We start from the raw sequence: 19,100 nt of genomic DNA, 5'->3' as shown, positions 1-19,100 counted from the left end.
CACTCGTATAATAACCGAGCATACTCGGTCTCGTTACCTAAATACGAGCATACTCGTATATTACCGAGCGCACTCGGCTTCATTCTTACATACGGGCCTACCCGTATACCACCGGGAATACTCGGCTCCACGTCAGAACACCAGCCATTTCGAGACGCGGGCAATACGCGCGTCCTCGCTCTCGTCTTCATCCTTTTTAAAATCGGGTCCTCAAATCCGGCAGGCAATCGCGAACTAATCGAACCAACGGCGAACATCGACACCACCGCGCACGCGACCGAGCATATCGATCAGTCGATCGATCCTCGCCGCCGCTCAAATGCATCGACCCACGCGCTCGCAGTCGCCTAGGGGCCACTGCAACACCCGCGCTTGCGCTGACGCTTTCTCGTCACAATATATATTGTCCACCACCGCCGAGATAATTTATAACCCGCGTGCAAACCAACATATTAAAACGCTCTGTATCCACACGGATTTGTAAATTGTAGACTTTATCAGTTGAGAAATAAATCTTGTTTTAGTATTTCATTTTATTTATTTCATCCGAGCATTCTTCTGCGTGCCCCCAACCGACCGAACTCCTGACTCCGACGAGTTACTCCGCGTAAAACAACGTACCGTTTCATCTTATAAATAAAAAAATGAAAGTATTAATATATTGCTAAAAATTATTTCATATATATTAATATTTATATTAATACTTAGAAAATATATCTATTTTAAAAGATATCGCTAGGATCGAGCGGCAGGTGGCGCCAGCTGACAGCAGCCTATTTCCAACCAACTCCGAATCGAACGATAATCGATTCTGCGCCGGCGCGCTTTCGTTCTTTAATTTAGGGAAACAAGGAACTTTCTCGAAAAAGCGAGAAGATTCCAAAAAGTCGACGTTATAAGAGAACCAAAAGCGAAAATCACTCTTTATCGTCGAATCATCACAAGCAGTCGCAAATCAAATTAATATAGAGAGACAGTCGGGTCGAAATCGTTATAAGAACTTAGTCGAATTCATGTAATATTCTTTCTTGTTTAATTACACAGTTATCAGTTATATTAAATTCAGTGCTTGATTTCTTAAACCTACATCCTGTCGTATCCTAGTTACAAATCGTGCCGGAAAAACTATCGTTTTTGCAATCTTAAACAAATAAGGTCAAATAAAGAACAACGGTTAAATTAATTTGAAATGACCAACAAATAAACGAATGATTATAGAAAACTTTTATTGAATCTTAATATAATATCGAGTCGTATAAACTGTTATCGAAGTTATTCCGCGAAGAACGGAAGTATCTTGCATTTCAGAAGTGGGATTACGGGCTCCTCAAGCCCGCGTCGAGTCGAGAAAGACGAAAATCGTGGTTGTGTCGTGTCAGACCAGATTACGGTCGCCTCAAGTCCGCGTTTGGTCGAGTTAAATAAAAAATCGTTGTCGAATCGTGTCGGGCAAGAACAATGCCGAAAACTCGATCGATGATGGATCGAGAGGAGCTAGAAAAAGCTACACTGGAGCAATTACTAAAAGAGGCTCGTCGTTATCAACTTCCGTTGATTAACGACAGAGACCTACTAATAGAGTCGATTCTAACTCACCTGGAGAGAACAGGACCGTCGGAGAGGACGTTAGAGACGCAGCAGATTCCTGGCGAAGTCTATGTTCCGGCAGCGTCGTCCTCGAGGCGAGCCGTCGAAGGAGAGCCGTTGACAACGGAGATGTTCCGCCAGGCAATGATGGACATTTCCACGACGATCCTGCGACAGCAGCAGAAGCTACAGCAGCAACAGCAGCAGTTCATACTCCAAGTGATGCAGCAGCTGGTTCCTAAAGCAGGCAACGGTCAGGTTGGCCGAGTCGAAGAAGAGGCAGACCCAGGTAGCCCAGAATCACTAACAAGAACAACAGAAGATAATGTGACAGCAAATTAATTTCCGTGAGTAACGGACAAACGCTATCAAACGCGAGTGCATTACCGGCGGGAAACGCGGTTAGCTGGCTGGTCTCCCAGATACCGGAATTTGGCGGCGGAGAAGATGAAAATGTGTCGGTTTGGGCAAGACGAGTCGACCAAGTGGCGGTTATACACCGTGCGTCGGACGGAATTACGTTACTGGCCGCGTCCAGCAAACTCGTAAAATTCGCCCGCCAGTGGTACGAGATCCAGACGAGCGAAGTAATCGAATCCTGGCGAGGCCTGAAGCAGGAACTATTTAAAATGTTCGTAAAAAAAGTTCCGTTTTATAAAGCAATGCAGAAGGTCGAGGCGCGAAAGTGGAGTCCCCACAAGGAGACTTTTGACAGTACGTGATCGCCAAATTAGCAATGATAAATAACTTGAACCTACCGACAAAAGACGCGATTCACCTGCTAATTGGTGGAATAACGCAGAGCTCGTTGAGGGCCATAGCTCTTTCGCTGGCGGACGACACGGTGGACGGTTTCCTCGGAAAAATGCGCCACGTCGCAGAAGGGGGTGTAGATGTGGAAAGGAAGTCCACCTCAATAGCGAGTGCGCCTAAACAGACAAATAACTCTTGTAGAAATTGCGGTAAAAAGGGCCACTCGCATAAAGAGTGTAAAGGTAACACTACCTGCTTTTATTGTAAAGCAAAGGGTCACCGTCAATACAATTGTCCCGTGCTCAAGAACAAGAACAGCGGGAAGCCGACATCACAGCACCGACGTCTTCTACAGCAGCTGCCGTCTCAACCGAGACATCTAATAACGACGTAGTGGCGGTTGTTACAGAAGCAGTCTGTTCAAAGCTCGAACTGTCCCAGCCTATGGCACAGATTACAAGCATCTGCGGAAAATTATGCGATTTAACGGCGTTAATAGATGCCGGCAGTCCGGTATCGTTCGTGAATTATAAAGTTTTCGTCGAATTTATTAGGCTATGCACTGAGAAAATATTACCCTCGGATAGAACGTTGACGAATTTAAGTAAAGAACCGTTGAAGGTCATAGGAATCGTCCTGACAAAGATAACGCTACGGGACTTAGAAAATAGAATAATTGATATCTCTTTGTATATATTGGATGAATCGTTCGAGGGCGACTTCATACTTGGTCGGGACCTAATTGATAAACAAAAACTCACGTTAATATATCGGTACAGCGAACCATCGAAAGTAAGCTCGACGAGCCGAGTAAGCTTGTTCGAGCAATTGCCGCTTTTCATTTCGAGTAATCCTGCAGATGACCTGCAACAAATTATAGAAAATAACACGAATGATTTAGATTTAGACGTTAAAAAAGATTTAATTAATTTAATTTTAAGTATAGAGTATAAGGAAATAATGCCGATCAAAGACGATTACGAAGTGAAAGTACACTTACGTGATCCTTCCATTTATGCATATGTTTCGCGTATGCGGAGCGCATGCAAATCAGAGATAACCGATGACCTCTTAAAAAGGGGAATTATCCATCCGAGCGTATCACCATATTGCGCGCAGATAATACCTGTAAGAAAAAAAAATGGTCAAGTCAGACTCTGTGTCGATTTAAGGCCGCTTAATAGTCGGATCGAAAAACAAAAGTATCCCTTCCCGGGAATAGAAGATTGTTTATCACGATTATCGGACAAAGCCGTATTCACTCTACTGGATTTAAAAGACGGGTTTCATCAAATAAAAGTTCACGTCGATTTAACCCGTTACTTCTCGTTCGCGACGCCTGACGGCCAGTTTGAGTATACGCGTTTGCCCTTCGGGTACTCGGAACCAGCACCAGCCGAATTTCAAAAACGAATAATACAAATATTAAATCCGCTAATCCGGGCCGATAAAGTACTAATGTATATAGATGACGTGCTAATTCCGACTCAAACCATCGATCAGAATCTCGAAATACTACGAGAAGTGCTTCATATTTTGAAGCAATACAGTTTCGAATTAAATTATAAGAAATGTCTGTTTTTGAAATGCGATATCGAATTTTTAGAGTATATAATCTCGATTAACGGAATCACTTTGAGTCCGAGACACACGGATTCGGTAAAAAGGTTCAAATAGCCGTCTAACGTGCATGAAGTACAGCGGTTCCTCGGGCTTGCAAGCTATTTCAGAAAATTTATAAAAGATTTCGCGCTTAAAGCGAGGCCGCTCACTTTTTGAAGGATATTAAATTCACTTTTGACGAAGAATGTGTAAGAGCTTTCAAGCAACTAAAACAGGAGCTTACCTCCGCACCTGTCCTAGCACTTTATAACCCGACCTTAGACACGGAACTGCACACAGATGCTAGCAGTCAAGGCCTAGGTGCAATCCTGCTCCAGAAGCAAAAAAGCGGAATGTGATATCCGGTTGCATATTACAGCCAGGCCACCAATCAAGCTGAAACAAGATACCACAGTTTCGAACTTGAAATTGCTTGAAATGCTCGCGATCGTAATGGCCATTGAAAGATTCCATCTGTACCTTTTCGGGCTGACCTTTGTAATAGTAACAGATTGTAATGCCCTCGTGCATGCAGTAAATAAAGCGAATCTGAATCCGAGAATAGCGAGATGGACGCTCACCTTACAGAATTACCGCTTCAGGGTGACGCACCGGCCAGGTAAAAGAATGGCTCACGTCGACGCCCTTAGCCGATGCGCCGGCTACGTCAACGAGCTACCGCTTGAAAGGGAGCTCGAGTTCCGTCAACTCGCCGACCCTAAAATTAAAAAAATAAGCGAAGAATTAAAAGTTAAGGATAGCGATAAGTTTCCGTTAATAAATGGTTTAGTTTACTATACCCAAAACGGGAAAATGAATTTCGTCGTACCTGAGTCGATGGAGACCAGCGTTATCAGGGCTCACCACGACGACATGGCCCATTGCGGTCTTGGGAAAACCTTAAAAGGAATTAATTAGAATTATTGGTTTCCATCTATGCGAAAAAAAATATATGATTATATAGAAAATTGTCTTACCTGTATCATGTCGAACGACGCGGCTACACGCTTTGAGAGGGAAACGAGTCTCTACCCCGCGCCGACGTCGCCGTTAGAGGTACTCCACCTCGATCACTTCGGTCCTCTGCAGGAAACTGAGAACAAATTCAAACACATATTTATTGTCGTAAATGCTTTTACACGATTTACGTGGCTGTGCTCCACGAAATCGACGTCCACAGCCGAAGTGGTGGTTTTTATGGAACATTTATGCTCTACTTTTGGTATCCCGCTCGAAGTAGTTTCGGACAGAGGGACCGCGTTCACCTCTAAAGAATTTGCGAAATTTGTAGCTAAGCGCACGATTAAACATCGGAAAGTAGCCGTGGCGACACCATGGGCAAACGGCCTCGTGGAACGGGTGAATCATTTTGTCAAATCATCGTTAACGAAATTGTTAGATAGCGCGGCAAAATGGAAAAGCAAACTTGGAAAAATGCAATATATAATAAATAGAGCCCGGATTTTCCGCCGGCCGACGTACCATTTCGAGTCGACCGTAGCCAGTTCCTCACAACTCGCTTCACTTCGACCCGCTCGACGAGCGCGACATGGTGGGGAGAACTAGCTACGGTTGCTCGATCTGAGAACTTAAATCCGGGCTCTAATAATAAATAATACTCACCATGCCGTAACCAAGTCCTGTCCATCCAAGCTGCTTCTCGGTTACGAGCAGCGCAACCATGCCGACTAAAAATTTATACGTTTCACCAAGGCGCTTGCAGGCGTCGATACAGACCTACAAAACGAACGTAACACGAATTGTGAAACGGCGCGTAAGGCCACCGATTTAATCAGAGAATACAATAAAGATTATCGAGACGCTAACCTAACAGAAACCAACAATATATCACGAAGGCGATTACGTGATGATCCGAAATACTAGGGTTAAACCCGGCGAGAATGCGAAGCTAAGGCCAAAATATGTCGGGCCGTACTTAATCAAAAAAATTCTCGGTAATAACCGATATGTAATCTCAGACATACCTGACTTTAACATTACGGCAAAGCCCCTGGATACGATTCTCTCGTGCGATCGCCTCAGATCTTGGATCAGGTGTGGTCCTCCTGAGGAAAAACCAGAGGAAAATTAATCAGTTTTTTTTGCATTTAATTAATTTTGTTAAGTAATTTTAATTGTTAGTATAAATAGTAGAAATAAGATTTCATAACTGTTTAAGTTTAAAAGCATACTGCAGATGCAGATCGAACACTCACCTCGTACAAGTCCATGTAGACTACACACTTCGAACCACTGACGCACTCATTGAATGAATTACGCAGCGAACTTGTAAAAAGAAACTTCGGGGCGAAGTTCAGCGCCAGGACGGCCGAGCTAAAAGATATTGCTAGGATGGAGCGGCTGGCGGTACCAGCTGACAGCAGCCTATTTCCAACCAACTCCGAGCCGAACGATAATCGATTCTGCGCGGGCGCGCACCCGCTCTTCAATTTAGGAAAGCGAGGTACTTTCTCGAAAAAGCGAGAAGATTCCAAAAAGTCGACGTTATAAGAGAACCAAAAGCGAAAATCACTCTCTATCGCCGAACCATCAGAAGCAGTCGCAAATCGAATCAATATAGTGAGTCGGGTCGAAATCATTATAAAAACTTATTGTTAGTTGAATTCATGTAATATTCTTTTTTGTTCAATTATACAGTTATCAATTATATTAAATTCAGTGCTTGATTTCTTAAAACTACATCCTGTCGTATCCTGTTGCAAGTCGTGAAGAACTATGCCGGAAGAACTATCGTTTTTACAATCTTAAACAAATAAGGTCAAATAAAGAACAACAATTAAATTAATTTGAAATGACCAACGAATAAACGAATGATTATAGGAAACTTTTATTGAATCTTACTATAATATCGAGTCGTATAAACTGTTATCGAAGTTATTCCGCGAAGAATCGGAAGTATCTTGCAATTCTGACTTATTAATAGATAGATAGATGGATAGATTAAAAGATATTGCTTATAGCGAAATATTAATTGATTTAACATGCACGTAACAATTTTAGGTTATAAAAATTAAAAGTTTATACTACAACAAATTCTAATTTTCTGCAAAACATACAATTATAAATAAAATGTAAAATGTTAAACTACATTTACTTTAAAATATATAATCTTGAAATATATACTTTATATAAAATGTTTAATTAAAATTATTTGCATACCACGTTGCATACGAATATTTCTAGTCACAAGCACGAAGTAAGCTCTTGCTTTTACAAGGGAACGTTCACAAGTGTCCCCTCCCGATTTGATTCTCCTTGAAATATGTTGTAAAACATACAATTTGAAGAGACACGTATTTTTTTATAGCGGCCCTAACTCAAATTTAAGGGGTGAAACACCCTTTTGAAAAAAACGGGTTTTTTCTTTGTGTGTAACTATCGCCAAAACCGTAGGAGATACAAAAAAATGTCTCAAATAGAAGTTGTATGGCTTGTAATAGGCTTTATAACTGTGTAGTTGAATTTTCAAAAAATGTAATTTTTTTTAATTTACCTTCACTCCTTGTTATTATTTTTTCGAATTTCAAAATTTTTGTTATGACAAAAGTTGTAGCATTTTTTACGCTGAATTTAACCATATATGATTTTAAGTAGTATAGCAACACGGGTTCTAACTCAGGAGCAATGAGGGGGGTGCGGGTGAAGAGGGGAAGGAGGGGTATCAGGTTACAGTGGAGGGGGTAATGACGTCATCGTTTTAGAGGAGAGGGGGTAAAATTGGAGTGGAGGGGGTGACGAGGGAGGTGCGGGGGAGAGGGGAAGGTATCGGATTACATCAATTCCTGGAAGAGATAAGAATACCTGGAAAAGATAAGATAAGGATTGTTTATACAAACATCAATTCCTGGAAGAGATAAGATAAGGAATGTTTATACAAACATGAGTCATTGGGAGATAAGGATTGTTTATACAAAAATGATTGATAGTTCCGAGAATTGTTTATATCCTTTGCATGCACGTGCAGGTTTTTTCTCCACATCAAAGGGCAGCGCCTGTTTAAATTACATCATCGCTATTTTTAGAACAGACAAGTGAAGGGGGTGATAAGGAATGTTTATACAAATTTTAGACAGCGCCATGTTGCCAGATTTCAATATGTGTGACATCATCGCTATTTTTAGAGCAAAAGCCCATAGCAACAGGCAGCCACGTCAGCATTTTAGGCGCCATGTTGCTAGATTTCAATTTTGTGTGACATCATCGCTATTTTTAATTAGTGTCGTGTGCAACAAGCGGGTATATAAAGCAAGTGAAAAAGAATAGAAACCATCAGTCGTTTGAAATCATTGAGAAAATCACTAGTTTGCTGTGACGTTTACTAGCAACGATGTTTTACACCATGTCAACCGTGAATAATCAGATTAACGAACAGCAGAGTGCGAAGAAGCTGCAATTACCCAACGAGTAAGTCGTTTCTTTAGCTACATCTTTAAACTTAATTGTTATACTTTTAAACTCACAATTTATTTTTTCACAGAAAACAAAAAAGTAATTCGCCAAAGATGGAAAAAGAATCATCTAGGATCTTGGTTAGAAGATACTATTTGACGAAGACTGGGTACAAGTATCTCGACATCGGAATCAACGTCTCAACGTCGAGCTGTGTGGAAATCGCTCTCGGTGACAATCATGGTAAGGAGCTACGTCTATCATACGACGTATGGAGAGAACTCTAGAATCAACGGGGCATCATCGCCAGCTTCTTTAAGAAAGATGTGGACGAAGCACCGTCTCAGACCGTTGGACACTGCACGTTAAGTTTTGGAAAAATTAACAACCTAAAAGTAATGCGCCTGGCAACATCAGCATTATGTTTAATCATGTCAAGCCGAACCGTGTGTAACATGTTTGCACTTGAATATTGTGTAGACTGCATCAATCATTCGTTGAACAACATCACCGGTATGGTTGATGTCAAGTTCGCACACTTTTTAGAAATCGCGAGGAATGCGAAGAACCCCGATCACGTGGCGATTCGCAAAAGCGATTTATTCGATAAGAATAATATAATTGATTGTGAACTGGTGACTCAGGTCTTTGCGGAATTGTAACAATTGTGTATTACATATTAATAAATATTATTTCAACTGTAATTAAAATTTTTTTTATTATTTTTCCGTGTCATCTTATCCACCATACCGACTTATCTTACAACGCGCGCATTAAGTTACCGCTGGAGCAGTCGCTCCTAAGTTCGGTGAATGATTCCTAACGATTTCATTTTATACATCTTTAACTGTCTATAGTATAAACTTATTTTTAACTTAAATATGGGAGAAAGGTAAAAAAGCACTATATTTTATAAAAAAATTTATTTGGAATATATTTTTAAATTGTATATATATGTATAATAGTTAATTATAATACAATGTAAAATATACATAGTTTATTACCATACATCGTCTTTATTAATCCAAGAATTATGCGAATTGTCGAATCCCAACCACTTTACAAACGCTTTTCACGATTACGAGGGGGGACGGGAGGTGCTTGAGTCTCCCTCGGACGAGGCTCGACTACAGCTATCGGCTTGTGGTACACTCTGCAATCCTTACACTTCTCTTATTCGGAAGTTTTTCTATTCTGATCACGCTCCATTTTCTATACTTTTTTTCTCATCCGCGTGCACACTTTGAACTGATAAATTACTCTTATCCGCACACCTTATATACAGCTCGACGCAAAAATGTCAATTTCGCTGACTAATAAACGTTAAAAGACGTTTGATAGATGTTTATAGTGGTTTAAGTAATGTTGAAAAGATGTACAAAAGATGTTAAAAGTTGTACGTAAGACATTCAACAATACGTTAAAAGACGTACAATAGACGTTCAAAGACGTACAACAGACGTTCAATAGACGTTCAAAGACGTTCGATAGATGTTCGATAGACGTTCAAAGACGTTCAATAGACGTTCAAAGACGTACAATAGACGTTCGATAGATGTTCGATAAACGTTCAAAGACGTTCGATAGATGTTCGATAGACATTCAAAGATGTACGATAGATGTTCGACAGACGTTCAAAGACGTACAATAGACGTTCGATAGACGTTGAAAAATGTTCAATAGACGTTCAAAGACGTACGATAGACGTTCGATAGGCGTTCTTACAAATAATAATAATATATTATATCTCATGAGATAGGCGATAGGTCATATTACATGGTGGATTATGTAACGGGTAAAAGGCGGAATAAAAGTCATACGGGTGCAATATACATCATTTTATTAACATAAATCATAGTTGTTTTACATGTTTGTTACGCTCAAACCACCACCACTTGTACAATTTGCAAACATTCTGCATAGCGCAATGTCTCGTGTGATACCCACAACGCAAGGTTCTGATTACATCCAAGTTCGTCAGGCGTGCGATATCTTCGTAATCCACATCGATCGTTTCGATCTCGAAATCATCGTTATCCAAAATTTCACACAACCACTTTTTTTTCTCGAGTCCTTTCACATAAATTAGAGGCGGCTCCGTACCAATAGCCTGTCGTATCAGATTTCTCGCCTGACTGTACGAAACGTGTCCATCTTTCCATTGGAAGCCGTGGTGGTGTATCCGTAACCAACACACCAGCGATTTTTCCGATTTTGTCAACATATACCACGGTACGTGTTCACGAAATACGTAATGAGATAACGTTTCGCCATCTCGAAGTACCGCTGCCTCTTTCACAATAAAAATGTTGTTGAACGCGTAACCTTGCAGATCGACGAAAATTGGTACAAACGACCTCGTCGTCGATCGTCGGAAAACTGACATGTCCGCGTACGCATCTCCAATTTATAAAAAACCATACGAGTCTGCGCACAATGTTATTCAGTGGACTATATTCAACCATTCGATCGTGTATAATGAGACAATAGGCGGTGGTGTTGGCCGGTATATTTTCTTTACAATCAAATTCTATTCGCACGTCAACGGTAGCGCTCTTGACAGAGTCGTTTTGTCGCGAACAATCTATGACTACGAACGGACCGGTTATCAAGAAATCATCGATGTCCAAATACGTATTATCGAATCCGTAATAAGCTTTGCGGAAACGCGCATACATGTTGTACAGTATAGCGTATCGATTTCTGTCGAAATCCAAGTTCATGTCGTCGTACGGATAAAAATCTGAATTCAGATGCAGTCTCACATTGGTGAGTTTACATGCGTCAAATTGCGCAGCGTTTTCAGGCAGTACATTTTTTCGACCGGTTTGTAAAGCAAAGATTACGTATCTCGGTTTTTCCAATTGCGTCGCGGCTTTGACCGCCCAGGAATGCTTCGTTGTATTCTGCAGCAGAGGAAATTCATACAAATCCCACGAACGGAAGCACACGCTTAAATATCTTCCACTTTCCAAAGTTCGAAGAAGAGACAACTTGTTGACTTCGCTCAGAGATACGTGTGGCATTCGCCACTGTATCTTGAGTAGTTCAATCGTTGGATTTGTACCGACTCGTCCAACGAGACAATTGTTATCGTTGCGCGATCGTATCAATACAAGTTCGTGACGAGCGTTGATTACAATCCGTTTGTAGTCCTCGCAGAATCCCAAAAGAGTATTGAGCGGAACGCAAAAATTAAAGTTTCCATCGATCAACGGATATCCATTCGGAATTCACGATGCATGTTTCAACATCTTGCTCTTCTCCGTCGTCAGCGATATATAATTTTTGATCGTGTTCGTTATTCCAACGTTTCTGTTACGATCGATTTTAACTCCGTCGAGCTCGTATCGCATTTCATCAAACATGAACGCGACACAATTATTTCCCATTATACACACGTTATCTCTATTCTCATCGGCAGGAGTAACGAGTTTTCCTTCAATGTAGAGAAAACTCTCACACGGCAACGTGTATAAATCCTGTTGTTGTATAGGTATTCGTATCTCGTCGCTGTGTCCTAACGTTGTGTTAGCGTACGGATTGTACGTGTGCATCTCATATTTCACGATACGCTCGTCGAAGACTGGCTCGTCAGCGATGTCGAGTATATCCATCTCTTTAAACGTTTCTCACAACAAATCCCAATAATTTTAAAAAGTTTACGTTTGTCGTACTGAGCCTCTTGATTGGCGATTTTTTCTCAATTTTCATTGTTTTCTCAATCACTCGCTACTCGTTCAACACGAGCATTTCCTCGCACTACGTCGTCGCAAGTGCAGTCTGATGGTAATTTCCTCTTCGCGAAAGTCAATCAATCGTCTTTCTTGATCCACCACGCGCAAGGTGATATCAGTAACGCTCCTTGCGATGACCGGAAGGTAAATGATTTGCGCCGGTGTTTCTGAGACTTTATATCCCGGAGGCACGTTCGGTGAAAATTCGTGTATCGTGTGCACCGACTTGTCGTTGGCGTACGCATTTACGGTAATGCTGCATTCCACTCTTATAATGTTTACATTGACAATGTTTACCGAAAAGTCTGATTCGTGCCACTTTCTCGGTTCCAGTATACGATCCGTCGAAAATCCCAACAATGATCCGATGGTATTCGGTTTGGCGAAATTTATTCGAAAAGCGCACACGATTTCACTCTTCATGGTATTAACGTTGGGACGAAGTGACAATGGATAATCTTGCTCTTCACTTTTTCCTCGTTTTTGCAGTATCGCGCGTTTCAGATAAGAAGCAATGGCGTCCAATTCGTACGATCCTTCGGGAATTGTAATTTCCTCGTCATTGTCATCGAAATAAAAGTTATTGTTCGCTACTGTCACGTTCGGAATCGTGTTGTAGGTCTCCATCGTGGTTAGGCCGAGCTCGTAGTTCCCATCGCTCAAGTCTATCGGTGGAAAATAATCCACCGTGAGAACGTTGCTTTTACCGCTTAGAGTAAGCGTCAGCGACATTGCCGAGATTCTATCGATGACTGATGTCGATCGATGGCTGATCGATTCTTAAATGTCGGAGGAACAGGAGGCACAATTGTCCGCGGATCGTTTGATCGTACGTCTGGTAGGCTGTGCGATTGTACGTTATCGTTGTATCGGTGCCTCCGAGGTAGCGTGTAATCTCCTTCGGCGGTTGCAAATTGCCAAAGCTGTCAAAGTATACGGCGCGATCGCCTCTCTTGGCGTACGCCACCCAATGCGTGCCCGACCCGTCGACATTGTCCAAATTCACGATACCGCTCTTATTTTTATGTATCTTGTCGGGTAAAGCGTTACGCATGTAGACACCTCGGAAATATGGTATTCGCATACGCCTCGCCAATGCAAACAATTGTAGATTGGTGGTGGCACCCGCGGGCATCTTTATCGTTTTTTCGACGTTTTTTTTTTTTTCTTCAATCCTTTGCCCCGCTTGTACGGAGCGAGATAAATCCCCCGTCCTTCCATAGCTTTATTGTGACGTTTCATCTCTTCGAGTTGTCGTCGCGCGGCCTTAGAGTCATTCACCGCTTTTGCAACACCCGCCGCTCCATCGGCAAGCGAACCGATGACTCCCAAGAGCGGTAACAACGGTAACATACCACCGTGTTTCGAGGCCGGAAGCGTTCTCCTCTTGGTCTTCTTCTTTCTCTTTGTCATACCCATCCCCAATTTCGTCTTTGCTTTCATAGCAGCCCATACGGCGGTAGCAGCGGCCCTCTCACCGAGCCTCGCGTCCGCAGCGGTGATCCGTTCCCGCGCTTTATCGGCGAGAACGCGATCGGCAGCGTGGCGGTCCGCTGATTCGCGGTTTTGCGAGTACGCGATGTCGTGATCGCGGCACGCCGCGTCTAACGAATTGATACCTCGATCCCTTCGCGCGAGTCGTTTCCGCAGACGAGTCCCCGGCCCGCAAAATTGGTAGCCGGGTATATGCAGCTCCAACGGTAGTCGATTTATCACATTGTTTAGTAAACCGGCACCCTTGTATCGTTTCATAGAGCGCGAATTCTAACGTATCGCGTGTAAATCACATTTCCAACTGTGGTGTGTTTCGACAGCGCTCACCTATAAATAGGAGGCGCGTATTGGTCATTAACTAGTAGAATATCAAAGTTTGTCAGACGACGACGTACAATAAATAACCGGGATAATAAGAAGGAACGGAATGAATGTCGCAAACGTGTATTGATAATCGTGTGTTTGAAACAACATTTTTTTTCAGGACAGTGTCCGAATTATGTATGGAAATAAAGATATTTTAGATCTAGGAACAAATATCCGAGCACCGCTTTTTCCAACATCCGATGCTGCGCACTCGTCGCGTAATAACAAGGATGAGAAAGAGTCTGGTAAAAAATGAAATTTGTACAACAACCGTACACGATCCGTGTGAAAAACATGGATGATAAGACGCAAGGGGTTTGTAAGAAGGCGTACAGACATAGTAAAATGTTGCCAAACACGATACGCGGTATCATTTGCGGTCCCTCGAATTGCGGTAAAACCAATGTAATGATTAGTCTGCTGGAAAGTCCGAACGGTGTACGTTTCGAAAACGTGTACGTGTACTCGAAATCGTTGAATCAACCAAAGTATCGATATCTCGAAAGATTGCTCGGATCGATCGATGAAATCGGCTACTTTACATTCTCGGACAACAACACAATTGTACCGCACAGCGAGGCGTTACCGAATTCCGTATTCGTCTTCGACGATATAGCGTGCGACAAGCAGAATGCGATACGCGAGTATTTTGCTATGGGTCGACATTCGAAGGTCGATTGTTTTTATCTATGCCAAACGTATGCAAAAATACCGAAACATCTCGTGCGCGACAACGCGAATTTACTCGTAATATTCAAGCAGGATGGAACAAACCTTAAGCACGTCTACAACGATCATGTGAATACGGACATGACGTACGAAAATTTCGGTACATTGTGTCACGCATGTTGGCAGCACAAGTACGGATTTTTAGTGATCGACAAGGATAGTGCGATTAACGATGGACGTTACAGACGTGGTTTTAACGAGTTTGCGGTACCGCGGAATGGTTAGTTGTTCTCGAGACGTTGACGATGACGCTCGACACGAAAGATATCGACGAGAGGGAGAAGATCGCGAAGGAAATCGCTCGTACGAGCGAGTCGATTCGCAAGAAGCATCGGACGTTGAAGACGGGTAGAGTGGAGCAAGAGGTGCAATTGGAGAAACGGTTGAAACCGATCGTAGAGCCGTTGAAACGAATCGTGGAGAACATCAAGGGTGACGATGATTTGGTTGACGATCTCGAGATTAAAAACGAACCGGACATCAAACGAAAGCGGACAAGCTCTGAGAAGAAGAAAATCAAGCGTACCTCGTTGACGACACTGATACAGACCCCATTGACGCCACCGATACAAGCCTCGACTCCGTTCCAGCCGCAAAAATTGGTGTTTGAAGCGCCGACATATTTACCGACCGAAAACGTGTTCGAAACCACGGACCCGTCTTTCGTAACATCCGTGAGACAGACGATGCAAACGTCCGATGGTCGGGAAGCTCTGTACGGCCAAATGGGTCCGCTGGGTCAAGAGTACATCGGGGAGCTCTTGAGCGGTGATAAGAAGAGAGGGATCGACAACGTGTACGGTGTATACTTCAACGATGCGGGAACGTTTCTCGGAGACAAGGTCTTCGACATTGATAGAGACGACAATGTGATCGTGGACGGTGTGAAATACGCTGGCACACCCGGCTTGTTTGAATTAATATTCAAAAGACTTCCCGACGATACGCTGTGTACGGAGGATGACAAACAAAAGTACAAGAGCATACTACTACTCGCTACTAACGCTCACAGACGCGGTCATAACGCGCATTTACCTATATTGGGAAATAAAGGATACAAATACAAACATATCATCACACCTCTGATATCTAAGAAAGGTGGAGGTGTTGCACATCTCGACAAGAGAGGTGCGGGTCGCACGTTACCCAAATGTAACATACCACAGACCATGATTGTGACCGACAACGCGGTCGATTACGTGCACTGGGATGATCCGAACGAATTGGTGGATCGCTTTCGATTGCTGGACGCCTCCCGTCAGGCGGGAAACAACGCGCACAATAACGAGTTTCTCTCGATTATCGAGGAACTGCGCGAAGCCGGTCTGATTATAAATTGATCGTCGTTGTCACCGCTGTAACCAGTATTGCTCGTGCGATGCTACAGGAATGTCTATCAACAAATTCGGACTACAGCTAGGAGGAGGAAGCGACAGGGTGACGAGACGTGGATCGTGGAGCGGCGGAGTCTCGAAGAATTACGTGCGCGAGCATTGTCTCTGCAAGGATGGTGAGGTTTTCAACGCCAAGTCACGCGTAATCAGACATCTCGCCGACCCTAAAGCGGACACCGACGCCGTCAACAAGCTGCATCTGGATCATCACTTACAGCTTATGAGCGATTGTGCGAATCGAGATCGTATGCTCCATGAAAATTTTAAGCGAGAAGTACTTTCGCGACTCGAAGATTCGGAGAATACCGAGCGGACTTGGGAGAGGGACCACGACGATTACATCGAGACCAGATACGTGACGTTGGAACGACAGATTCACGATCTGAGAGGTCTCCTCGACGAGAGTGTAGCGCGACTCGATGGAAAACTCGTCGATCGCGAGCGAGAGACGAAGAGTCTTGTCGAGCGAGAGATTCTCAATCTTCGTAGAGCTATGAGAAAAAATTTCATTAAATACTACGATGGGGCGATGAAGAAGAAGCAAAACGAATCGCAATGAGCAAGAAGGAAGCGGTGAGCCTGGAGAGGAAATCGCTCGTGGACGAGCTCCACGCACCGGCGAGAAGAAACTTTACGCGTCGGCCAGTCGTCGTGAAAGGATACGATGATTTGTGGCAGGCTGACATTGTCGAGATGAGACCGTACTCGCGATCCAACGGCGGCTACAACTACATTCTAACCGTTATCGATGTGTTGAGCAAGTGCGCGTGGGCCGTGCCCTTAAAGACCAAAGGTGGAATCAAAACGTCCAAAGCATTTTCCGCGATATTTAGGGAGAGAATTCCGAAAAATTCGCAGACCGACCGTGGAAAAGAATTTTACAACAGAGATTTCCAAAATCTTGTCAAGAAACACGGCATCAATCATTATTCGACATACTCGGTCATGAAGGCTTCGGTGGTGGAACGATTGAATCGCACGTTAAAGAACGAAATGTGGAAGTTTTTCACGCTCGCGGGATCGTACAAGTGGATCGACGATTTACCGCGATTGGTCTCGGAATACAACGGTCGTAAACATCGTACGATCGGTATGCGCCCGATCGATGTCACTCCCGAGATCGCAAAGGGACTCTTGAGCACCGTGTACAGTAATATAAAAATGCCGCGCCGGCGAAATTCAGGGTGGGTGATCCGGTGCGCGTGAGCAAATTCAAAACTGTATTCGAGAAAGGATACACGTCGAATTGGTCGACGGAGGTGTTTAAGATCGCCACGGTGCAACGTACCAATCCTGTGACGTATCTGATTAAAGATTATCGCTGAGACCCGGTCGCGGGAGGCTTTTACGAGTACGAATTGCTCAAGACCGCTCAACCCGACGTTTATCTCGTGGAGAAGGTGTTGCGCCGAAAGGACGATAAGGTGTTTGTAAAGTGGTTGGGATTCGATAATTCGGATAATTCTTGGATAAATAAAGACGATGTATTGTAATAAACTATGTATATTTTACATTGCATTATAATAAACTATTATACATTTATATACAATGATGTTCTTTATTACTACAACATGTTACAATATATACATTTAAAACTAATAATGACAATAATACATAAAATATTAAACTATATAAATTACTAAGCATTATTTACAATTGTATCTTGTAATGTCTCCATGGTAGAGTGTCGGTGGAACCGGATACGACGTGCCGCTTATCATCGTACGGACTGAGCGCGAGCTTCGACTCCGACACGGTGTACACCTCGTGCATCTTTGAGCGGATGCACGATTGACGCCGCGTTAGCTCGATTTCGTCGTTGAGACACCGAGTGTAATCGTTGAACGTTATCGTTCTAGCGACTACATTTTTCTTTACGTCGTTAACCTTTTTGGTATCTTTTTGTCCGGTGACTCTCAACGCGTACATCTTCGCTCTCAGTCCGACAAATTCCGTCATGATCGCGCCGTTATTCTCATCTTTCATCAGACCGGGTACTTTCTTGTTGGCGCGCGGTATACCGTAAACGTTGTCCTCGGAGTAGTCGCTCGTGTCGAATTTGGATATATCGCGTTTCATATCGTGATATACGTCCTCGCATTGTAGAAAGTATATCAGACTATCGGTATCGGTATACATAATTTTGCAATTGTCGCGGTAGAGAGGCGCCATGTACTCGTAGTGAAACTCGTACAAGCAGGTCTTGGATATGTCGAGGATACACATACCCACGTAGATTGGCTTGTCAAATTTCACTTCGAGTTTTCGCAACTCTACGGCGACTAGATTCTCCGAGAACACGCTTCGACTATGGAAATTCGGTTTCGCGATCAAAGCCTCCGCTCCGTACCGACCCTCCCACTGTGTAACGAGCCGTACATCCGTGTGATTTCGCACATTCTCCATGGTTTTACCGAAAACCGCGTTGTTCATTAATTTGTATAAATTTTTCTCGAATTCGTTTGTCGCCCGTGTCCGAAATTGTGTATTTAGTTCGATGTATCCTCGAAGCCATGGAGATTGCGCGAATTGCAATACGCGGTGAATCTTTGTAACCTGCAACCCGTGTCGAATACATTGTTGCAGGTTACGGTAGTGAATGACGTATCGCTGCTTATCGCACAGCGTAGCGAGTAACTTGACCTCCCGCTTGCCGGGCGGCTTATCGCGCGTCGGGCAGAACGGCAGGTCGGAATGCGCGTCGTGAAAATTCACCGGATACGTAAGGTTGACTTCCAGTACATAACCTGTAGCCGACTCGGATGCAACGAACATTACATCAAAGCTCGCGACATTTTCGACCCACTGAAAATCGGCATAGGGCAACGGTTGACACATTGCCCAGCCGTACAAGTTGTTTACATCAAAGTACATTAAGTACGATGATGATTTCGATGGATCGTACGATGACATGTATTTGTTGTTGGCGGCGGCGTATTGGTTGGAGCATTGGCTGAGACCACCGCGTATACCGCGCTCGACAAACAGCACTATATCGATGTCTGTGAGCAACTCGAACTTGATGCCC

General features: G+C 43.3%; 2 protein-coding genes and 1 pseudogene across 2 annotated transcripts; 2 read left to right on the top strand and 1 right to left on the bottom strand.

Moving 5' to 3' along the window:
* Positions 1–1,458: 1,458 nt before the first annotated feature.
* Positions 1,459–4,678, top strand: LOC137001103 (uncharacterized; annotated as a pseudogene).
* A 9,646-nt stretch (positions 4,679–14,324) lies between these two features.
* LOC137001142 (uncharacterized) lies at positions 14,325–16,018 on the top strand. Its single transcript, XM_067359426.1, has one exon. The coding sequence runs from the start codon at positions 14,924–14,926 to the stop codon at positions 16,016–16,018; it is 1,095 nt and encodes a 364-aa protein (XP_067215527.1). The 5' UTR covers positions 14,325–14,923.
* A 1,500-nt stretch (positions 16,019–17,518) lies between these two features.
* On the bottom strand, positions 17,519–18,649 carry LOC105668566 (uncharacterized). Its single transcript, XM_067359257.1, has one exon. The coding sequence runs from the start codon at positions 18,503–18,505 to the stop codon at positions 17,723–17,725; it is 783 nt and encodes a 260-aa protein (XP_067215358.1). The 5' UTR covers positions 18,506–18,649; the 3' UTR covers positions 17,519–17,722.
* Positions 18,650–19,100: the final 451 nt, after the last annotated feature.

The sequence above is a fragment of the Linepithema humile genome, chromosome 7, assembly GCF_040581485.1.
Source record: "Linepithema humile isolate Giens D197 chromosome 7, Lhum_UNIL_v1.0, whole genome shotgun sequence".
Taxonomy (NCBI): domain Eukaryota; kingdom Metazoa; phylum Arthropoda; class Insecta; order Hymenoptera; family Formicidae; genus Linepithema; species Linepithema humile.
Note: the sequence above shows the minus strand (reverse complement) of the source record. Positions and strands in the feature narration are given on the sequence as shown.

Coding starts and splice junctions, on each gene's coding strand:
- LOC137001142 (XM_067359426.1), top strand. CDS start 14,924: ATGACGCTCGACACGAAAGATATCGACGAGAGGGAGAAGATCGCGAAG.
- LOC105668566 (XM_067359257.1), bottom strand. CDS start 18,505: ATGAACAACGCGGTTTTCGGTAAAACCATGGAGAATGTGCGAAATCAC.